The 19,447-nt window shown below is 43.4% G+C and overlaps 2 protein-coding genes across 4 annotated transcripts in view; one reads left to right on the plus strand and one right to left on the minus strand.

The window, feature by feature from the left end:
• On the plus strand, nucleotides 1-1,234 carry NDUFB2 (NADH:ubiquinone oxidoreductase subunit B2). Its single transcript, XM_084265635.1, has 4 exons — nucleotides 1-119; nucleotides 207-351; nucleotides 438-532; nucleotides 1,154-1,234. The coding sequence occupies exons 1-3, from the start codon at nucleotides 49-51 to the stop codon at nucleotides 510-512; spliced, it is 291 nt and encodes a 96-aa protein (XP_084121761.1). The 5' UTR covers nucleotides 1-48; the 3' UTR covers nucleotides 513-532; nucleotides 1,154-1,234.
• Nucleotides 1,235-15,776: 14,542 nt separating this feature from the next.
• BRAF (B-Raf proto-oncogene, serine/threonine kinase) overlaps nucleotides 15,777-19,447 on the minus strand; it is a gene marked incomplete at both ends in the record, with an annotated part of 69,590 nt that continues 65,919 nt past the window's right edge. For all 3 annotated transcript variants that reach the window (XM_084279218.1, XM_084279217.1, XM_084279216.1), the window contains 2 exons: nucleotides 15,777-15,950; nucleotides 16,857-16,991. In XM_084279218.1, the coding sequence (XP_084135344.1) occupies nucleotides 15,777-15,950; nucleotides 16,857-16,991 (309 nt within the window). The remainder of the gene's footprint in view (nucleotides 15,951-16,856; nucleotides 16,992-19,447) is intronic.

Here is a 19,447-nt window from a genome sequence, read left to right on the forward strand (position 1 = left end):
CGGTGGCAGGGTGACATTGCGGGAGGGGGGCGCGGCGGGGCTGGCGAGATGCTGGTGTCGCTGGGGCGCTCGGCGGGGCGGCTGCTGCGGGCCAGGAACAGCGTGACCGGGCTGCGGCAGTGAGTAGGAGGGCGCGGGGAGCGGGGCGGGCGGCGCCGGGTGCCGGCCGGGCAGGGAGCGAGGCGGCGGCTGTGCGTCTGTTGCAGTGGGGGCGGCGGGGTGGACATCCAGCCGCGGTACCGGCAGTTCCCGGAGCTGACGCGGCGGCAGGTGATCCACAGCGAGATCCTCATGGGCTTCATGTGGTTCTGGATCCTCTGGCACTTCTGGCACAACTCGGACATGGTGTTGGTGAGGCCGGCGCGGCTGGGGAGCCGGGGGAGCGGGGCCCGGCGGGCCGGGGCCTCGGCCGGGCTGTGACCGTGCCTTTCTCCCAGGGCCACTTCCCCTACCCCGACCCTGCGGCCTGGACGGACGAGGAGCTCGGGATCCCCCCGGACGACGAGGAATAGGCGCCTCCGGCCGCACACGGGTGAGTCTCCCGCCGCGCCCCGGCCGCCGGGCTGGGTTTTGCCCGGAGCCGCACTGGACGGAGGCACCGGCCCACGCGGAGCCGGGGTTGAGCTGTAACGGCCCCGGCCGGGACCCAGCGCCGGGCATGGCGGCTGCTGCCTCCGCTCGCGGTGCCGCTGCAGGCGCCGCACGGGCGGAAACGACTCGTGCGCTCCCAGCGCTGCGCGCGACGGGGGTTGCGCTGCTCGCGGCCTTCTCCGGTACCCCAGTACTCGAGCCCGGGCAGCCCAGCTTCGGCAGGAGGCGCCTGGAGCCTGACGGGCTCGTTGTTGAGCTGCAGTGTGACTTCTGACCGTTCAGAATTACTTGCTCGTGCTGTTCTGCAGACCCGAGATCACTTAACCCTGGGGATATGCACTCTGTGTTTTAAGAGAGGGCGGTGCAGCTGTCCCCTTAAAGGTTTAAGTCCTCTCATTGTTGCTGATCCTTCAATTACCCCCCTCAAGATGCCGTGTTGTATTGTGGCTCTCAAACCAAAAGCTTCAGTTGCCACTGAAGGCAGCACGGGCACACTCAAGGAGGTTCTCCCCCTGCACTTGGTGGTTAGGAGGTTCTCAGGATTCTCTTCTGTTACTTGCAGGTCCCTGGAACTGGAGAGGCCGCCAGAACCAAAGCTGTGGCTGCCCCTCAGTCCGTTCAATAAAAGCTGTAAACAAACTGAGCTACCTGGTACTGTGGTCTGACGTGCTGTGGGATGTCTGGAGAATGACTGGGGGTACCTGCGGCCACTCCAGCTTCTGCGAGGTTTGGTTGATACCCCGTGTGCCAGAGATAGATCCATGTTCAGGCAGTGATTTAAAACTTGCACGAAGGCAGAGTTGGTAAGAACATCTTCATTAAAGCTCTGCCAAAGACCCACTGAAAGGAGGGGGGTGGGGGGGAACCAAACTGTGTCCGTGTTAGAACTGCAGAGGAGCTAACATACAGACTGAAACCTTGTCACCAGGTCACAGCTGGACTAAAGGCTGCCATAAAAACCAGGGGCCTTACCTTGAAGAGAACCCAGACAGAGTGGGGCCAGGCTTCCCCCAGGGTGAGGGGGAAGGACTCTGGGGTGTTACTGAAGTCCAGAATAATCCTGGTGAAGCACAGTGGTGCAGTGTAAGGAAGAGGGGTTCTGCTTTCCAGGCATTCACAGGGAGGAAGAGTTGTGAATTGCATGATAAACAATCTCCTTCAGACTTTTCCATGCAGTCAATCTTTATTATAGCAGTATTCTCATATTCTCATATTCACATCAAGTACATAGAACTTTTTGCCTTTTATATAATACAGAGTTCTTTAAATAACTTTACACAGAAATAGTTTTCTTCAATCTGAATTCAGCTATCAAATTTTAATAGGTTTTAAGTCTCCATGCTCTCTAACCAAACTGGACAATATTTCCCATTGTACAAATTTACATGAGAAAAACTCCAAAGTACAAATGAAGGGACAACAAAAGTAAAGGGGGAAGGAACAAAGAAGAAAAATAAGTTGTATTGGCAATTACAGGGGAAACTTGAGAAGGAAAGAAGGGGAGTTGCCATGGCCTATGTAACAGGAAACCGAAAAGAAACATTTTGTTATGAATTTAAAAATAAATACGAGTTTCAAAACAATTGCTCCATTGTAGATTTTTAAAAAGCAGCTACAGAAATCTACTAACACAATTGGTTGTGTGGTGTTGTGTTTTTTTTTTTTTTAAGTAACCAGACTGGACCTTCTACTTTGCAGTTGTCAGCCCCTCGCAGACCTCGGGTGGTCAGAAAGAAAAAGCACAGAGTTTAACCTGGTGGGACAGACATTTCATTGCACTAAGGAACAAACAAAAGAAATCAAATCTGTATACAAGTTTCCCTTTCCTCTCCTTGCTAGATACTTTGCCTCTCATAAACGAGCCTCTGTATTATGAGGTAATGCCATTGTCTTGACTACATATAAAAATATTCAAGTTTAAAGGATATAGATCTGTGAATCTATAAACTTTAAACAAGCCAGTCCTCTCTTACTCCCCCCACAGGGTCTGACCAGTGGGTGCTACGCCTTCCACCACCTTTTAGTGAAACGTACACATTGTGCCTCTCCTGGAACCGCCCCCCCAAGAGCGCTGCAACCTTTCCTAAGCTGGGAAAAGCAGCACGTGCCCAAGTAAGAGAGAGAGATGGTGCAAGTAATGCACAGCAGATGACAAACACGTATTCCTGCTCCTTCAAAACAAGGCAGAGTCACAGAAGGCAACGGCAGCCAGCCTGCATGTGTGTGCTGATGAAGGGCAAGGGGGAGCCAACAGGGCAGCTCATGCCCGATGGCCTGTACATCGCCCCAGAGAAAACCATCGCCTGCCCGGCGCGGGGAGACCCTCACTAGGACTGAGACAGGGCAGGGAGGGAAGTCACACCCAGGAGGAGTGTTGTGCTCATGGTCGGGATGCCCACAGCGTAGCTGGGGTGTCTCCTGCATCCCAAATGGCAGCAGACCCCTGCTCCAGCAGCACAGCTCAGCACGGCATCCCAAAGGTGGTAACGCAGGGGGCAGGACCTTCCCCAGTCCCAGCAAATGAGACTGGAAGAACAACAACCTTAATTCGGGCTGCCACCACATGCAAGTTGGCCACTGTCAGGTTTCTGTCAGTTGAGGGGAGGGAGGGGAGGCAGGTAGGACACAAGGCTCAAGGAATGATGTGCATTTTGTTTGCTGTTGATTTTTTTGTAGTTTTTTTCTTTTTTTTTCCCCCCTAAAGGTTCACAGCTTGGAATTAATAAAAAAGCACATTTATTGCACTTACAGGTTACTTTAGACAGCGTTAATTTAAATTATGCCCTCAAAACCCCCCCTCATCCCAAAAATAACCCAACACCCAAGTTTGGTCCATTTTGCCCCCTTAGACCTGTGCCCAGATGGTGGGCTTTGTTTCCTCTCCTAACGTTCCACTGAGCTCCCGAACACACACATTTCCTTTCCAATGAGGGTGAATACAGAAGAAACACAACACAGAATGGCATCCATCAAAACAAACCCCAACCATTTCCCAAACCCAAACAAACAAAAAAAGAAAACAATAGGTATTTTTTGTGTTTTACTCACTCAAAAGTAAATGCCACACAAGGGTTATTCTAAAGTACAGCTGCTGCAAACACCATAAATCAGACAAAATGACTGGACAGGCCACTGTCGGCTCCTAAGGAGGTTGGATGAGGTGAACCCACTGCTGCTGTGATGCTGTGAAGCAAATGCTTAGGTAGTTTAGAAGGTTCTAAACACCCCCGTCAGCTCCCTTCTCTTAAGGAAAGGGTTTCTTTGTGATTTTGTTTAAAAGCAGACAAAACACCCTCTTCTCACGTGTATCTTTAATGCAGAGTTTGGGGTAGGTACGATGATTCCAGGCAGCTCCTGGAACATGACTAAAACGTTTATACACTTCGCTTTCTAAAAGGAACAAAACCAAATTAAAATTTGGTCTGGCATTTTGTAGGAACTGTGCACTCAGGCATAACTTTACAATTTACAATTATGCCCAAAATTTTGCCCCAAAGAAAAGGAAAACAGCTGAAAAAGCACTAATACCAAACCCCATTATTTCATCCTTTATGGACGAGTGGGTTAGATACGACACTGGTGCATATGTGCTGCCAGACATCTCCATAACCAGTCTGAAATCTGAACAAACCACATTCAAGCACACTGGTTGTCCCTCGGCTGACACGACACCTACCCTCTCCCACAGCCAGCGTGCAATAGCGGTGCGCGACCGCCGAAGAGGAGCCTGCGCTGTTGAGCAGCTGCAAGAGCTCCGGAAACCTGTCGGTATTCCAAACTCCCAAATTAATTGCACTTTCTGGGCCAGGGAATTAACTGCACGTTCTGATACCCGTGGGCTTTGATTACGTGAGACCCAGCCATTAATTCCTCCTCATAAAGCTCTGATTTTTCATCTGCTGTCTCATTCCTGATGCTACGACAGTGTAACTTTGGGTGACTTCAGAGCTTTCTGTTAACTTTCTTAAGAGAGATCTCTGTCTTTGGAGAGGGAGGAGGACTTACTAAAATTCAATGAACCTCATTTAACTTTCAGTAGAGCAGATTTCAAGCAGCAGGCTTACTGTAACTGGATCAGGTATCCTTCAATTCCTAGCTTTGAAATGATCACAGGTATTTTGGGGAACGCTCTTTGCCCTCCTTGCTCCTTTGCTAACTTTACCAGCTCCTAACTGCCTACCTACAGTAACAGCTCTGTGCAGAACTACCGCATCAGAAGTAAACCAAAGCCACGGCTCTAGTTACAAAGCACCTGGTTTACATTCTGTTGTACTTAGTAAGGTTGCGAAGGCACATGATCATTTGGCAAAGACTCTTTTGGGGGATCCTTAATGTAAACAAACCATTTAACAGAGGATCTTGGTAGTTCTCTTTCCTACAGAAAAGATACATGCCCGTTTTCCACTTGAATTCACTCTGGGTGTACTCCTCTATATTCTGCAGTTTTTAAACAGCTTCCTCCTTCCACAGTGCGAGTTATTTACTGCCCTCCTGGTGCTGACTGAGTAGCTTCTGTGTTAGCATCCTTCAACTTAAGCACAAGGAAAAAGTTTTAACCCCTTTGCTCTGCTCCTTTGATGATTTTAGTTACTAGGTAAGAAGGAAGGAAGCAATGAAGAAAGAGCTTTAGAAACAAATACGAGGTGCAAACGCGTGTTAACAAGGCTGTAGTAAACAGACAATTGGCTTCAAGATGTTCTACTTAAAAAGCATTAACAGAAAACCGAACGCTGCCCCCAGCACCCTCAAAGCAATGTCCTAAGAGTCCCCTCATGCTACTGCTCGTAACTGGACTTGGCTGTACCGAGAAGCTTTGCCTGTCGCATTGTGCTATTGGTGATGCTTTTTTCCCTCCCAATGGACAGAAGACACTTTGTCTACAGTACTATGAAGAGTTTGTGCTACACATGCTGCACTCACAGTTAAGAAGGGAATGAAATCTAAAGGCTGCAGAAGTGTGAAATGTCTACATGCTTCTTCCCTGAATTTAGCCCCTCTGGCTATCAGCACTTCAACTTGCACTTGGTTGTGAGGTCCCTGGGGATCTGGCTTCTCCAGGTGTTCTGTGAAATGCTGGATGCATCTACACCATCAGGCAAACACCAAACCAAGCCTGTTTATGTATGATCTTCGCTGTGTTCCCCCTGCCATTTGGACATTTGTGGAAAGACGTGGTACTTACCAACAGTCAGCATTTCATTCATTTTATGCCATGAAGGCCAAATTCTGCCTCTAGCAAGCACACAGTAATCCAAGTGATGGCGAGATGCCTCAAGCATTCTGCTGCTAGAGCATTCAAGTACAAAAAAAGATGATTTTATCTCAGTGGAAAAAGTAGAAGTGGATTCATCTAATGACCTGTCATGAGTTTAGTGAGAACAAAACGGCCGGACTAACTGTATCAGGGGCCACGTAGGCCTTCACGCTGAAATTACCAGGGAACCCACTAGGCCTCTCTGCTCAAACCACCACAACGTTCCACCAGCAAACACAGCGCAGGAAGCAATCTGACAGGGAAGATGTAGCACAGAACAGGCCTCTTCTGGCGATGCAAAAGGACAGGGAGAGGGGAAGGTGTGTGTGTGGTTAATGGAGACATGAATCCCTGGGACTGGATGCTGGGAGTTTTGCAAGTAACGCAGAGCTACAAGCAGCGCGACTGTTTCGATGCTGGTCCCAACACACCCCCCCAAAATAGTCACTGACACTTCCACACCATGACATGTGCTGCTGGTTGGGACACCACAGAGAAGCTTAAGAAACGTGGTGTAACAGGCTCGAATGTATTGGCCATTTCATTTTACTTCCCTCACCCCACTGCTACACAGGGCGCTCGGTTCTTGTCTGCTCTTATCTCCCCTTTCACTAAACATCTACAGGGCACCTTCAGGACTGGTTCTGATGGCCTGCAAGACATCCAGAAAAACTCTCCAAGGAAAAGATGGATGGGAAAAAAAGAATCCCAATTATTTACAAACCAAATTTTTTCAAAGTTTTGCATGAGCATCACACGGGTTCTCTTACAGACAAACACACATTGCTACAGCTACCTGCAGGGAAACAAAGGGTGAAGACCAGTAGAAATGCATCCTGAAAGGACTTTTCTAAACAGCAGCCGAACAACTTGCACATTCCTCAGGGAAAACAAACAAACAAATAACAAAACCCCCCAGAAAAATAAAACTACAAACAAACCCATTAAAAAAAACCCAAACAACCCACCACCCCAAAGATCATGTGTTACTTATAAAGTGCTTTGCATGGACAAGGATAGCAATTTTCCTTGTGCTTTTCCTATGGGCTCAAGAAGCATATTGTAGACTAATGGGTAATGAATATTCACAAGAATAAGTTCATTTTAAGCAAAGATAGAATGAAATTCCAAACAGTTGTATTTTAGCAGACTATCTTCTGCCAACATGACCTTGTGGAAGGAAACTAGGGCTTCTAACAAGCTCTGTGAAACAAATGACTGTTGAACCACCTGTACATACTTGCTCCAACAACAGTTTCTTTCAAGAGAATATGAATTTCCAGTACTCCTGACATATACAAATTAGGCCACGGCCCATACAGGGGCTGGAGCGATGCGTGGGGTGGAAGGAGAACGAGCTGTGACCAGGTACACCCCCTGGGAATCCGTATCCATAACGGCTCTCACCTGCCCGTTGACCCCAGCAGCTCCAGGCTCCCTCCTCCTCCTGGGAACCGGCCTCAGATGGTCACCAGGAAGCACTCTGATTCCACCCCTCTGCACACTGCCCCTCACTCATCAGCAGCTCCACACTGGAAAGTGGCTATTGCTATTATTTAAATTCCTGCCAACCTCAAGAAGGAAAACCCCCTTACAGCATCTGAAGACCCACAGCAGACAAGAAAAAATTTGTGCTTTTTTTTCTTTTTAAAATGCATCCTGTACACAAAATCAATTCTATTCATGTACCAACATGAATCACTTCATTCTTGTAGTGACTATTAAGTCATTCACTATTGCTGTCTTGCTAATGTTTGTGGAATTAATATGAATACACAGTATTTCAGTTCTAATTCCCACTTCAGATTAGTCCGGTCCCTGTAACCCCAGTAAATATTTACTGACAAACATAGACTACCAGCAACACCGCAGAACTCCAGGGTTTTAAAAGCACATCCCACTACCCATGTGCGTTCCTCCCTTCTCCTGGGAGCAACCTTCTGCAGACAGAAACGGTCCAACCCTCCTAGAAAGGGAAGGACAGTCTCCTCACTCAATACACCCATGTTTAGCACGGACATCACACTCATACGCATTTAACTCCTTCATTTATTTGTCATGACCTTGTTTAACACCCTCCCACTCCCCCAGCAAGAACCTCCCTGCTAGAGGGTGGTCGGTTCTCCTGCCTCATCTGGAGTGGTACAGGGCAGATATGAATCAAATTCTGAAAACTTCTGTCTGAGCTTGAGTTTCTTTCTAATGTGGTCTGACTTGCCTTTGTACAAATAATTTACATGTAATACCACATACCAGAGAACTCTGCAAACAGATCACATCACAAGATATTCTACTAGAGGTAAATGATGTGCAGAACTTTATGAGTTGTTTTTTTTTTCCCTGACTGGGTAACTTGTCAAAAAGCTACCAACCATTTGAAAACCAGGATTGGAGGACAGGAAAACAAAGCACTCTAAGGGAGATACCGCCACCTTCATCCTAGTTTGCAAAGTGTACAAAAGGGAAAGACAAACAGAAGGGAGGAGATGGCAGGGAAGAAAGCAATGGGAGGAGAAGTAGTCAGCGTGGATCCAGCAAGTACCGTTTCGATTCGATTTAACAACTTGCCCTTAGGACAAGATGTTCCACATTTACACACACACTTATCAGAGGACGCTTAGTTAACAGGATAAAAATCCTTTAAAAAAAGCTCTTGAAAGTACCAAAACATAATTTTCGGAATGTCTAATTCTAGGGGGGTTTTGTATCTGTGTTCAATTCAACCTGAGAACTTTTTTCCCTATTTATGAAAGCATTACACATTGGTAAGGTACCTGGCATTAACCTGCACCCTCGTTTAAAATAAAACTTTTAAAGTAGGTACATACACCGTTCACAGTCTGTATCAGGAATTCTACAGACTTCAGATGCTGTGGTAGCATCCTTGATAAATATATTGTATCATATGATACAAAAGGAAAAAAATAAAATAAAAGAGAGGACAATCTCGCTACATTTTGTTGTTGTTGTTGTTAAAACTTCAGTTTGTTGCTGGACCAACAAAAGAAGGATCTTCCTAATCCTTCTAAAAGATGTTGTATACGCACACACCAAGAAAATACTGGAAAAGGGAAAAGGTTAAGGTTGGTGGTTCTTGCTTGTTTTTTGAAGAAGTGATAAAGTAAATTTGAAAAAAAGGTGCAGCAGCATCCCCTTTTCCTTCAGATTAACCTCTTCGCCTTTAGAGTAACATCTTCTCCAGCTCCCCACACCCCACTTTGAGTTTTACTGGAATAAAACCCAGTAATACAGACAGATTCAGGTGTCTGATGCTGTACTACAGTGAAAAGGGGATACTGCTTTGTCTGTAAATCAGTGAGTACACCAGAAAACAAAAAACAGATCAGAACGGAGAATAACTCTTATGAATTAGCACTCATCAGATGTTCAGCCTCTGATGGTACGTTGTTAGAGGGAGAAAGCCGACCGGCAGACCATCCAAAGCAAGTCTCCTAAATTGCAGCAGCAGTTCCATCCCCTCATGCCCGAGCACCACAGTCACACCACGAGCGCCCTCTCCTCTCTCCTGGGAATGATGCCAGCGGCACAGGCAGCCACTGCGGGTCTCCGAATGCACGTGGTGGTTTGTGTTGAAGGAGAAACACTGGCAGCAGAGGATTCTGGTTCCCAAAAAGGTACTTTTTCCCATTGTGTTGGACTGGCAGTTCCATTCTGCTCCACTTTTAAGCTTATAGATATCTTTTCTAAATTACTTTAGGTTTTGGCAGAGCAGAATAGAGTTTTGATGTTAAGAAACTGTAGGAACACAAGACTTAAATAACAGAGTGGGTGCTGCCATGGTGCTGTGGCTACTTGAACGCTGCAAATTCTCCTGTAGAGGGAGGACAAGAGCTTGGTTTTAAAAAAGGTGATTTCAGTTACCAAGTGGTCAAGAGATTTTCTCCAGAACATTAGGTTGAATATAAAAGATGTTAAACTGTTAAAATTAAAGCACAAAAGGACACACAGCGAAAGAACATCCAATACAGACCCAGCACATTTTCCCAAAAAAGAATTTCATGAAAGCAAGCTGTACCCATTCTTCCCAGGACAGAGGTCTGAAAGTTCAAGCAAAATCTAATTCATCATGCATGCGAATACAAAAATGTGTCAGTTTAATTTGGCTTTCAAGTCCTCATTGCACATATATCCTCCTGAAAAGCAACAACTGCCCTAAACGTGTCACACTGCAAACTGGTTTCTATGCTGTGGTAAAATTGGTTTATTAACAAAGAACTGCTTGACACGGCCCTTAGCCTTTAAAGGCTACATACAGTAAAGTGCCTGAGTATTAAACCAGTGTTAAAGTATCCTAAAATCTGATTTAGAGGCTCAAACTACTGTGAGAGAAGTAAGAATGGTGACGTTGTTTACTCACTACCAGACCAGAAATGAGGCCCAACCCCATGCTTTCCTCAGAACTCCTGAACAAGCAGTAATTCTATGTAATGCTTTCACGTGCAACGACCTCCTGAAATCCTGTTGGCATCCCAGGAGATAGGCTAGTAGTCCCGTTCTGCAGATGATGAAACTATGGGACAGCATAAAATCACTGCCTAAGGTCTTAACAAGTCTGCCAGGGAACTAAATAGAAGCCAAAACAAAGGTACCCGTCCTCTTAATCTCATACTTGAGCTAAAAAAATTCCCTGCCATCCACAAAGAAATTGTATTCTGTAGGTTTTTTAGGGAGGGTTGTCCTGCTATACTGGACCAAAATAACTTGGGAGCAAGACAAAAGAACCACACATACAGCTTCCTGTTGCTGGCCTCTGCATGAATTTCAGGTTAGTTTCGTGAGAGGACTCCTCTGAGCTCTCCAAAAAATGAAGGACAGATAAGCAGACAGAAGAGACCTTTTGTTCTGTTGAGCATGTGAGAACCATTACAAACAATTGCTCCCTATCCCGGTGTCCTTCCATCCTTTTAAGAACAAGTGTTTTGCTGACTTGGGTTTTCCTAAAGATTCGTATTCTGAATATTGGAAACAAACCAATATTCAAGTACTCCTGTAAACAGAATTTTAGGGGACAGCATTAATTCCATGGAATGTCTTGCTGTGCTGAAGAAGGGAACAAGAAAGCTATCAGCAGGTCTGCATGGGAAGGGGGAAAAAACCGGCATCCACAGGACCTGGTAGGAACAGCTGATAGAACTGATCTAAGGGAACATGAACAAAGTGGGAGAGAGGAGAAAGGACTCTGTGTGGTAAGACATATGAAGGAGTATGGCCAGGGTCTGAAATAAGGGTAGCTGGTACAGGGTGCTAGGATAGACCTCAGGCTCTACATATCCTGATACGTCCGTGGGGGTAGGCCCAAGTTGTAACAACAGAAGAATAAAAACTTTACAACAGATCTAATTGCCTGTTTTACTAGTTCTACCAACAAATAAAACCCTTGTTTAAAATACTCTGAATATCTGATGATTTTTCTTGCTTCTCTGTAGCACATTTCATTGATCTCCCCAATACTTCACAGCATCTTCTAGAAACACCTCAATTTTTGTACTTCTTTATTTTCGAGGACAAAAAAAAGTCCTAAAGCATTGCCTGTGAGGCTAATTTTTAAGAATGACATTCATGCTTAGCTACACTTTGAAAACATGCTTGACTTGATTTATTTTTCAGTCTGCTTTCCTAAACTGCTGATTAAAGATCAATTTATAAACAAGAGATTGCTCCCTCATTACTCATCTTGTCCTTCTGCCCATTTCTGGTAATAATTCAGCTTTTAATAGTCAAACAGGGATTTCAGAAGAAAAGATGAACCATTAATTTGGAAAGGGCAATGGAAAAACAGGATCAGAAGTCAAGAAGCATTTCAAATAGATTGGTAGCTATAAAAAGGTGATTTTCAGACTTTTTTGCCATTTAAATAAAACCTTAACAAAGACATTTTCCTTGAGAAGCCAATGCTCAATCTCCCCTTTCAAAATGCAGGTGCTAATCCGATCTCAAATCAGAGACCAAAATAGGTAACATGTTCATCTAATAATAGGCTTATGTTGATTGAACATGTACAAAATGCTGTTACCAGTAACAGCTTTCCCTCTGTGAAGGATGTGGATGGCTACAGATATCAATGCACAGGAATCCTCGATCCTGATAGGTGTTGACAGGATTTTCTGAGGAGCAGCTGAAGTGCTTTACGTCACCCTTTCTATTCTGAAGATGGGAAATATCTGTAGCTGGTTCTTTTATCTTCTGTAAGAAGCCCCATCTGTAGCAGAGGGAAGGAGAACACAGGCAATCTCTTCCAGACTTGGATGCATATAGATAAATGAAGTAACCTCAACTGTGAGTTCACTGTTTTCTAGCAGGACAGGAAGGTCCTGCCTGGGAGCAACAGACAGACGAAACGAAGACAGTTTAAAGAACATGCCCTGTCCTGCAGGAACAGGATTACTCTGATTCTGCCCTACCAAGTCTTAGGGTGCAGTTCTGTAATGACTACTGCTAATCTAAACCAGGACTACTGCAGTCCTACTCTCCCTCCTGACCTGAGCAGCAAAGCAATGACCTGACTGTTGTGACACTGGCACAATCAGGCCCCAAGGCAAAAAGTTTCCTATCTGGTTTTTGGAGAGCTGCTCTGTTGGTGGTGGTGGGAATCCCCTCACACAGAATGGAACCGTGGAATCAGAGAGCATCTGCAGGTACATGGATAAAGAGCTGGGCCATGGCTGCTTCCAATGAGATCAGTTTACTGTGAAGCTATGAAACCACGTGCGTAGTGATTTGGGATGTGAAAAAGCCAAGAGGTATTTTTATTCGTGTGAGCCAGGCATCTGATGTGCTGCTGTGAAGCAGAAATTCTGATACTTGCTGTGACTGGTAACAAAGAAATTTCTTTTGAAAGGATGAACAGCATTTGTAAACCTACACTCCTTACAGAACCCTTTCAGGTTAGTCACTGTGGGCTTCTCATGCTCCTCACACGCAAAGCAAGTGGAAGGTGTTTTAAATGCAGACTTTCAACAGATCTGTACTAAAAAGATGATCCAAGTTCTTTCACGGTCTGTCCAAATAATGTATTATAAGGGCATGTTCTGAGCGAACCTGCTGCCCCTGATTCCTGGAAGGATTTAAGATGCAGTTACCAATCTCTACTCACCCAAATTTAGAAGTTACCTGGATTCATGTGGTTACCAAAGTATATTACGTAACACCATAACTGTATTCTTAACTTAGCCTTATCCTGGGGTAGATGTCATGTTTCTCAGAAGAATTGTAAGGAGAATAGTTCCCTTCCAGGCCTGTGCCTTGTCACTGAAGTAGAGACTAATCCAAGGGAAACACCAAATTCCAACACCTTGCTGAGATTACATTCACAGACACAGAAGAATGTCAGAGGCAACCTTCTGCTGGATCTTGCACTGACCTTCTAGTAGGGATACAATCCACTGGCTAAAAAGAAATTTGGAACATGCACTAATGTGGATAATTAGTATCCTCAGAAGAATATACACAGCAGCCTTTATTGAGGACCTGGCCTTCTAGAAGGTACCAAGACAGATATTCTTTCTATACTGAGATGCAAGAAAATAAAGAAAAAAAGGAATCTCACACAGTATAAACTTCCCCTCCAGAAAAGTCTGGGATCCTACAGACTTGTTTTTGAGGACAGAGAGGTATCTATTTCTAGATATAAGCTGAGTTGCATCTCTGAGGACACTGACCCAAATCAACAGGTGTATTTAGGCACCTTCATCCTACATATGGCTAAATCTCACTGAAACAGCAATTACAAACTGCAGAAGTTGAACTTCTAAATGCCTTTATGTCAGATAAAGTGAATGATCCACAAAAAAAACCAGCCTCCTTTTAGGCTTCATAAAATGTTTAAGAACAAGTGGATCACAAACTGTGCTCAACCTGTTAAGAACAGGTGACACAGGAAGAATTTACTGCACTGACCATACATTAGGAAATTGGGCCAAATGTGTCTAAAGAGGGCAGCATTCCTTCTCCCTCCTCCCCGTAACTGCAGCTCCTATAGCAGAGAACAATCTAAACAAGGAGAATAATAATTCTCCAAGGAATATCTCTTTTGAACTGATCTGGTAGACCAGATCTCCTGCTCTTCCTGAGATGGGCATTGTAAGCTGTATTGAATACCATACCCCAAAGCTTAACAAGCATTCTGCCTTGCTGTCTAGAACAAAATAATAACAATAATAAAAATAAGAGGGGAAAAAAACTCCACTAAGTCCTGATAAGACTGGCAAAATGAGGTGAAGCTACCTGAAAAATGGGAAACATATTTCCTAAAACAATAACAACTTTTGTCCTCCATAACTACTTCCAGAGAGATAGATTTCAATCTGAATTTTCTTGACTAACAAAGAAGAGTTCCCAAACTTTTCCAACAGCAGAAGCCAAACAGAAAATCCAGCCAGAAAATGTAGAAGTTGCCTACATCTCTTTGAGCTCTCTAACTCTGCCTCCTGTTTTAAAAGGCTCAGTTGCCAGACAGCAGAAAACAAAACCTTTTTTGAATTCCTGATTTCAAAAACCTATTGCTAGCAACATGCAAACTTCTCCATAAGTATGCAAATCACATAAGGCATTAAAAACACTCCTGGCCCTTGGAAGTCCTAACAAGAGCAGCAATAGCTTGTTTTTCTGTGAAAATTAATACAGTGGTAGCTTAAACCAAAGCAAACCATACAACTAATTTCAAACTCTGCAAGAACACAGTCAGTAACATCATTGTTTTCATATCTGACATCAAAGACTGATGCAACCTGAACCACTACTCTGATTCACTTGTTCCAGGGGAACACTCCAGAGAAAAACAGTCCTTAAAATGAGCTGATAGGAATTTGGTAAGGTGTCTAGCTTTCTCAGGTGTCTAGTCTGATTCATTTCTAGTCACACTAGCAGCTTCTATTATCACTGAGCATCTTCAGTGATATTCTTAACAACATGAAAGTAATTAAAACATTTCATCTTAACAGAATCCATGGTATAATACTGATTCCATGAAAACAACTTATTTTTCAAATCCTCTCTTCTTTTATGGATCTTAGCAGTGTTTTTCTCAAAGTATTTGTTTATGCTCAAGATTTAAAGTATTTTTTAAGATTGAAATCCGTGCTAACTGCACGATACAGGCACCATTACCACTGACATTCTTGAGGTTCAGCAAAGGCAGATGCAAAATTTCTTCTAGGCTGCATTGTAATAGAACCATTTGAGACAGTCTAAACTATAGCAGGTCACTGTATTTAGGCAAAAATAAAAGTAACAAAATGAAACCATACCACACCACTCCTCTCCAGAAAGAGATCTTATCTAAACAGCTCTATTTTAAACTTCAACTTTTAAAATAAGAGTCACATCTCACCAAAGTCTTTCTTTGTATTCAGTGTGTATCTGCTCACTTTGGCTGACTGCAAGAAGTTCTGACTGTGCTCAGCCCTGAAGCTAGTTTCTTTTTCCAATTGTTTCCCACATATGAGCAGCATTAGTAAGTGAGGAATATAAAGGCTATTATGCAAATATTATGACCTCAACTGAAGTAAAAAAAAAAAAAACCTAACAAAACCCCCAAAACAAAACACCACCAGTTTCAGTAAACTAAAATCAAACAGACTCCTAACTAATTCCAATCAATAAACTAGGCAAAAATGACACAGGCAAGCAAAATGACACCAAATGACCTTCACAGGACTTCTGTTTGTTTTGAAGTGACTTTTCCCCATTACTCTTATGTGACCTTGTATTTCTTCTTGTGCCAGCTGTTCCCAGAGCATTCCTTACCAACACAGACTTTGTGCTCGGGACATTCAATGCCCACCTTTAGGAAGTGAGTCTTCATTTCCCTCAGCAAACCATAAGAACATGGCTGGTAGGAACTGAGAACGCACGCGCTGTTTGCGCGCACAGCAACACCCCAGCCCACAGACACACGCTTTCACGTTTCTGGTCAGTGTACTGGAAACCCACCGTATCCCCCTGCTTGGATGGGTGTTTTTGGAGAAGCACAAGCATATAGACTAAAATCCTCTGTCTGGAAGCCAGCCCGGTTTAATGAGGGCTCAGATGCACTGCGGTGAATTTTTGGCAATGACCGGGCCAGAAGCTCAATGGAGGCAAGAATCTGAAACGAGTAGAAAATAAACCATCAAATTCCTTGTTCCAAGCTTGTAAGGGTCTCTTAAAACCAAAGGCAGAGCATCAGTTAACTACAGAAAAATACATATACACAAATTTAAACAGAAACACCTAAAAATATATTACTGTACTGCACTCCAATATTTATATCCTCAAAAAGCTGAAAAGGACATTTTTGGGAAGAAACTGTCTCATTTTTCCCTTTAAAAGGGCACACTGATTTCCCTCTGTAAGCTTAATGAATATAGTTGCCTTTTATTTGCCTCCTTCTTTCTGCACTAGTACCTATATCTACCACGGCTGCAAATAAACAGGGGGTTGGCAGCAGTTAGCTTAACACCATCTACTACAGAGTCAGCAGGGGGAGCTCCTCGTTTTCTGAAAACGCTTTGGTTGTAGACAAGAGAGGGAAAAAATCGTTTGGTCCCCCCCTCCAGTTTTTAGAATCCAAGCCTTGCTCAGCAGGCACGATATATCAAAGTTTTGTGACAAAAATATCAGTTTCTCTTTATTAAGCCCGGGGGAGAACAAGGGCGGGGGGGGGGGGGGGGGATGGAATATAAAGATTTCTGAGAACACACACAAGAAGGTTCTCATTTGTGTGTTTAATTGCAATTATTTCTTTCACTGTGTTAGTTAAAGCTATCTCCAACACAGAAATGCTTTTTGAACTACACAAGTAATTTTAATACCCACTTTCTGAATTGAAAATGAGCGTTGTGAGTTACACAGCACTAAGCAGGTACTGGTACTGAAGCAGTACCCTTATGAACTCATATTACAGCACTAATCAAACCCAAATTTGAACTGGCCCAGTGAGTTCACAACTGATACTTACTTTTAATGTTTGACTTGTAAAGTCTACTGAGAACTAAACAGGAACATTTCTCACCTGTGGAAAAAGGGGTCTCTCATCTCTTTTCTTTTTTAAGCACTCTGCCATTAGTCTCTTCATAGCTTTTGGACAGTTGCTCCGTACTTTGCTGAGATCTGGAGATAGGTATCCTCGTCCCACCATAAAAATTATCTTTATTTAAGGGGAAAGAAGGTGAAAGGGGAAGAAGATAAGTCCATAATTCAAACAGCAATGAAAGATGAACGTTTTGCTAGATCATTTTAGTCCCAGTAGCACGTTTTCTGCTCCCAGGAAACACTATCTGGCATTGAGCTTTCTGAGTTTCGTGGAGTAATGCTTGCTAACCTTCTCAGTACAGAGACAAAGTTAGGTTTTTCCTCCTCTTCCTAAGATTTCTGCAAATCTTGAACGTTAGTAAAAAATTATACCATTTTTAGCAATAGCCATCTAGGGAATGGTTCTTCAGTGTCAAAAACTGCTAGAGAAACAAGAATAAGCAACTCTGCGGCAGGAACAGAATGCCTAAAAATAAATATTCTGTAAAAATGAAGATTCTGTTTTATAACATAAACAGCAATTTCACAATGAGAGGTATTTTAAAAACACATGAACTTCAGGGTACTAAAAACGTTTACCTTTTGAGAATTCCTTCATATACTTTTGTACCAGAAAAGCTTATTCTTGGCACCTGACCACCTTCCCCCTGCCCCCCCGCCCCCCCCAAAAAAAAAACAACCTGCAAAAGAAAAAGAGAAACTGCTGCTCTTCTGCAGAAGAGGAGACAGACAGACTTTGTATTTTTACAGTAATTTCTTTAGTGTGGAAGGCTTATATTTCACTTAGGGATAAAACTTCAGCATAGACCAAAGTAAACTAATAGCAAGCAGGAAAGCAAAGCATTAATATAGTTAATGCTCTCTTGGATACATTAAAAAAATAATCAAACATCATCATGTCAAGCCAAGGTCAAACACAATGTAGTTTGAGTACCACAGTTGTGCTGACGCTAAAAAGCCCTTTCAAACTAGCTAATCAAAGATGCATTCATGCTGCAGCAGATAATCACTAGCTTTTCTGAACACTCAGACAGACCCAGCAGGTGTATCACACCTTATATATATTTAATCAAGTGTAGCTATTTCGTATCATGTCATGGGGACTAAAAAAATAAAAACCAGCCTAAAACCAAAAACCCCTAAGGCCCCAACGAAACAGAAAAACCCCACATCTCCAGCAAGCTATACATGTTATTTATACTAACACAATTCTGGTCCCTTTTCAACTTTCTGATTCAGTCGCATCTGTCTTGGCATTGAGGAGTATAAAACTCCCATATGGTTTCTTTAGAAATCCCCCTGTGCCAGAGCGGCACTTCATAGTAAAAACTTGTCTACCCTGTCCCTCACCTCTGCTGCAGTAAGACTTACCCTCTAAAAGTTACTCTTTTTTAAATAATTATGCTACTTGAGTTGAAATTATTCAAAACTAGTTATTATTTGTGCTTCCAGTACTCTCTTTGCAAGTAACATAGGGACTAAACTTTTCTTTTAACTAGAGAAAAGAGCACATCCCTACAGGAACAGTCCTAGTCCGTCTAGAAAAATCTGTTAAGGTGAGAGAAACATTCTGAGGTGTGATAAGAATGATGCTTTGCTCACTAAGATTCTTAGCTATGTCATAGTAGCTGATGTAGACACATCAGCACAGACTAAGCAAGATTTATGCCTTTTCAGGCAATAGACCAGGAGTGGCAAAATTCAAGGCACATTTTATGCGTTGGCTTCACTGGCAACTTAAAATTTGTTTCAACACTCAGTTGTGAGCACCCACAGCACCAGTTCATCTTTCAAATCTCAAAAAGTAAAACCAGAACAATGCTCAACTACTGCTTTTCCAAGGCTGTATCCATCTGGCCAGGAATCTGGACATCTCCCTTCTTTCAAAAAGTAAATAAAAAAATCATAATAAAAATAGAAGTCACTCCATATTTGATTAATTGGGATGAAGTGCTCTGACAAATATGGAAGCAACCTTATAAAATGGCATGCACAGATGAACGTTGCTATGGTTGCAATTCTCAAGTACTGACAATGAAAAAACAAGGGATGCGGACACAGATACAACAAATATATCACCACCCAGACACGGAGCAGTTTACACCAAAAACCTTGATGCATAGCTACTATTTTCAGATTAGACAAAGAAATAATGAATCAGATAATGCCTTCACAAATGTGCCTATCCTGTGGAGTTATATCATTAGACTGAAGGAATTTTGTTCACAATTAAGTAATCTTCTTACAGGATTCACACACTCTGAAAAGTCATACACTCCATCAAGCAGGATTTGAGAAATGCTGATATCCCTAAATTCAATTAGGTGGTGCACACATTTCTCAAGACTGAAATTAATATAAAGCATTCAGCGAGGTGATTGCTGTTCCATTGTGTCAGTCCTGTCACTGAACTATTACTCTGTGCAAGGAGGGGTAGGGGGGAGGAACAACTGAACACAGGAAGGATCGTTTCTCCTTTGCAGAACTATTCTAAACTAGATTACTATTAAGTGACCTGCTCTCTACCTAATAAGTATCCTGGCAACCAGCTCAGAAGCTGAAAATCTATAC

Source organism: Gallinula chloropus (assembly GCF_964237585.1).
Source record: "Gallinula chloropus genome assembly, chromosome: 1".
Classification (NCBI taxonomy): Eukaryota; Metazoa; Chordata; class Aves; order Gruiformes; family Rallidae; genus Gallinula; species Gallinula chloropus.

Bases quoted from the DNA above. Each gene is read 5' to 3' on its own strand.
- NDUFB2 (XM_084265635.1), top strand. From the start codon at position 49: ATGCTGGTGTCGCTGGGGCGCTCGGCGGGGCGGCTGCTGCGGGCCAGG. The intron at 120-206 runs GTGAGTAGGAGG...CGTCTGTTGCAG, and splicing joins AGCGTGACCGGGCTGCGGCA to TGGGGGCGGCGGGGTGGACA. The intron at 352-437 runs GTGAGGCCGGCG...CCTTTCTCCCAG, and splicing joins ACAACTCGGACATGGTGTTG to GGCCACTTCCCCTACCCCGA.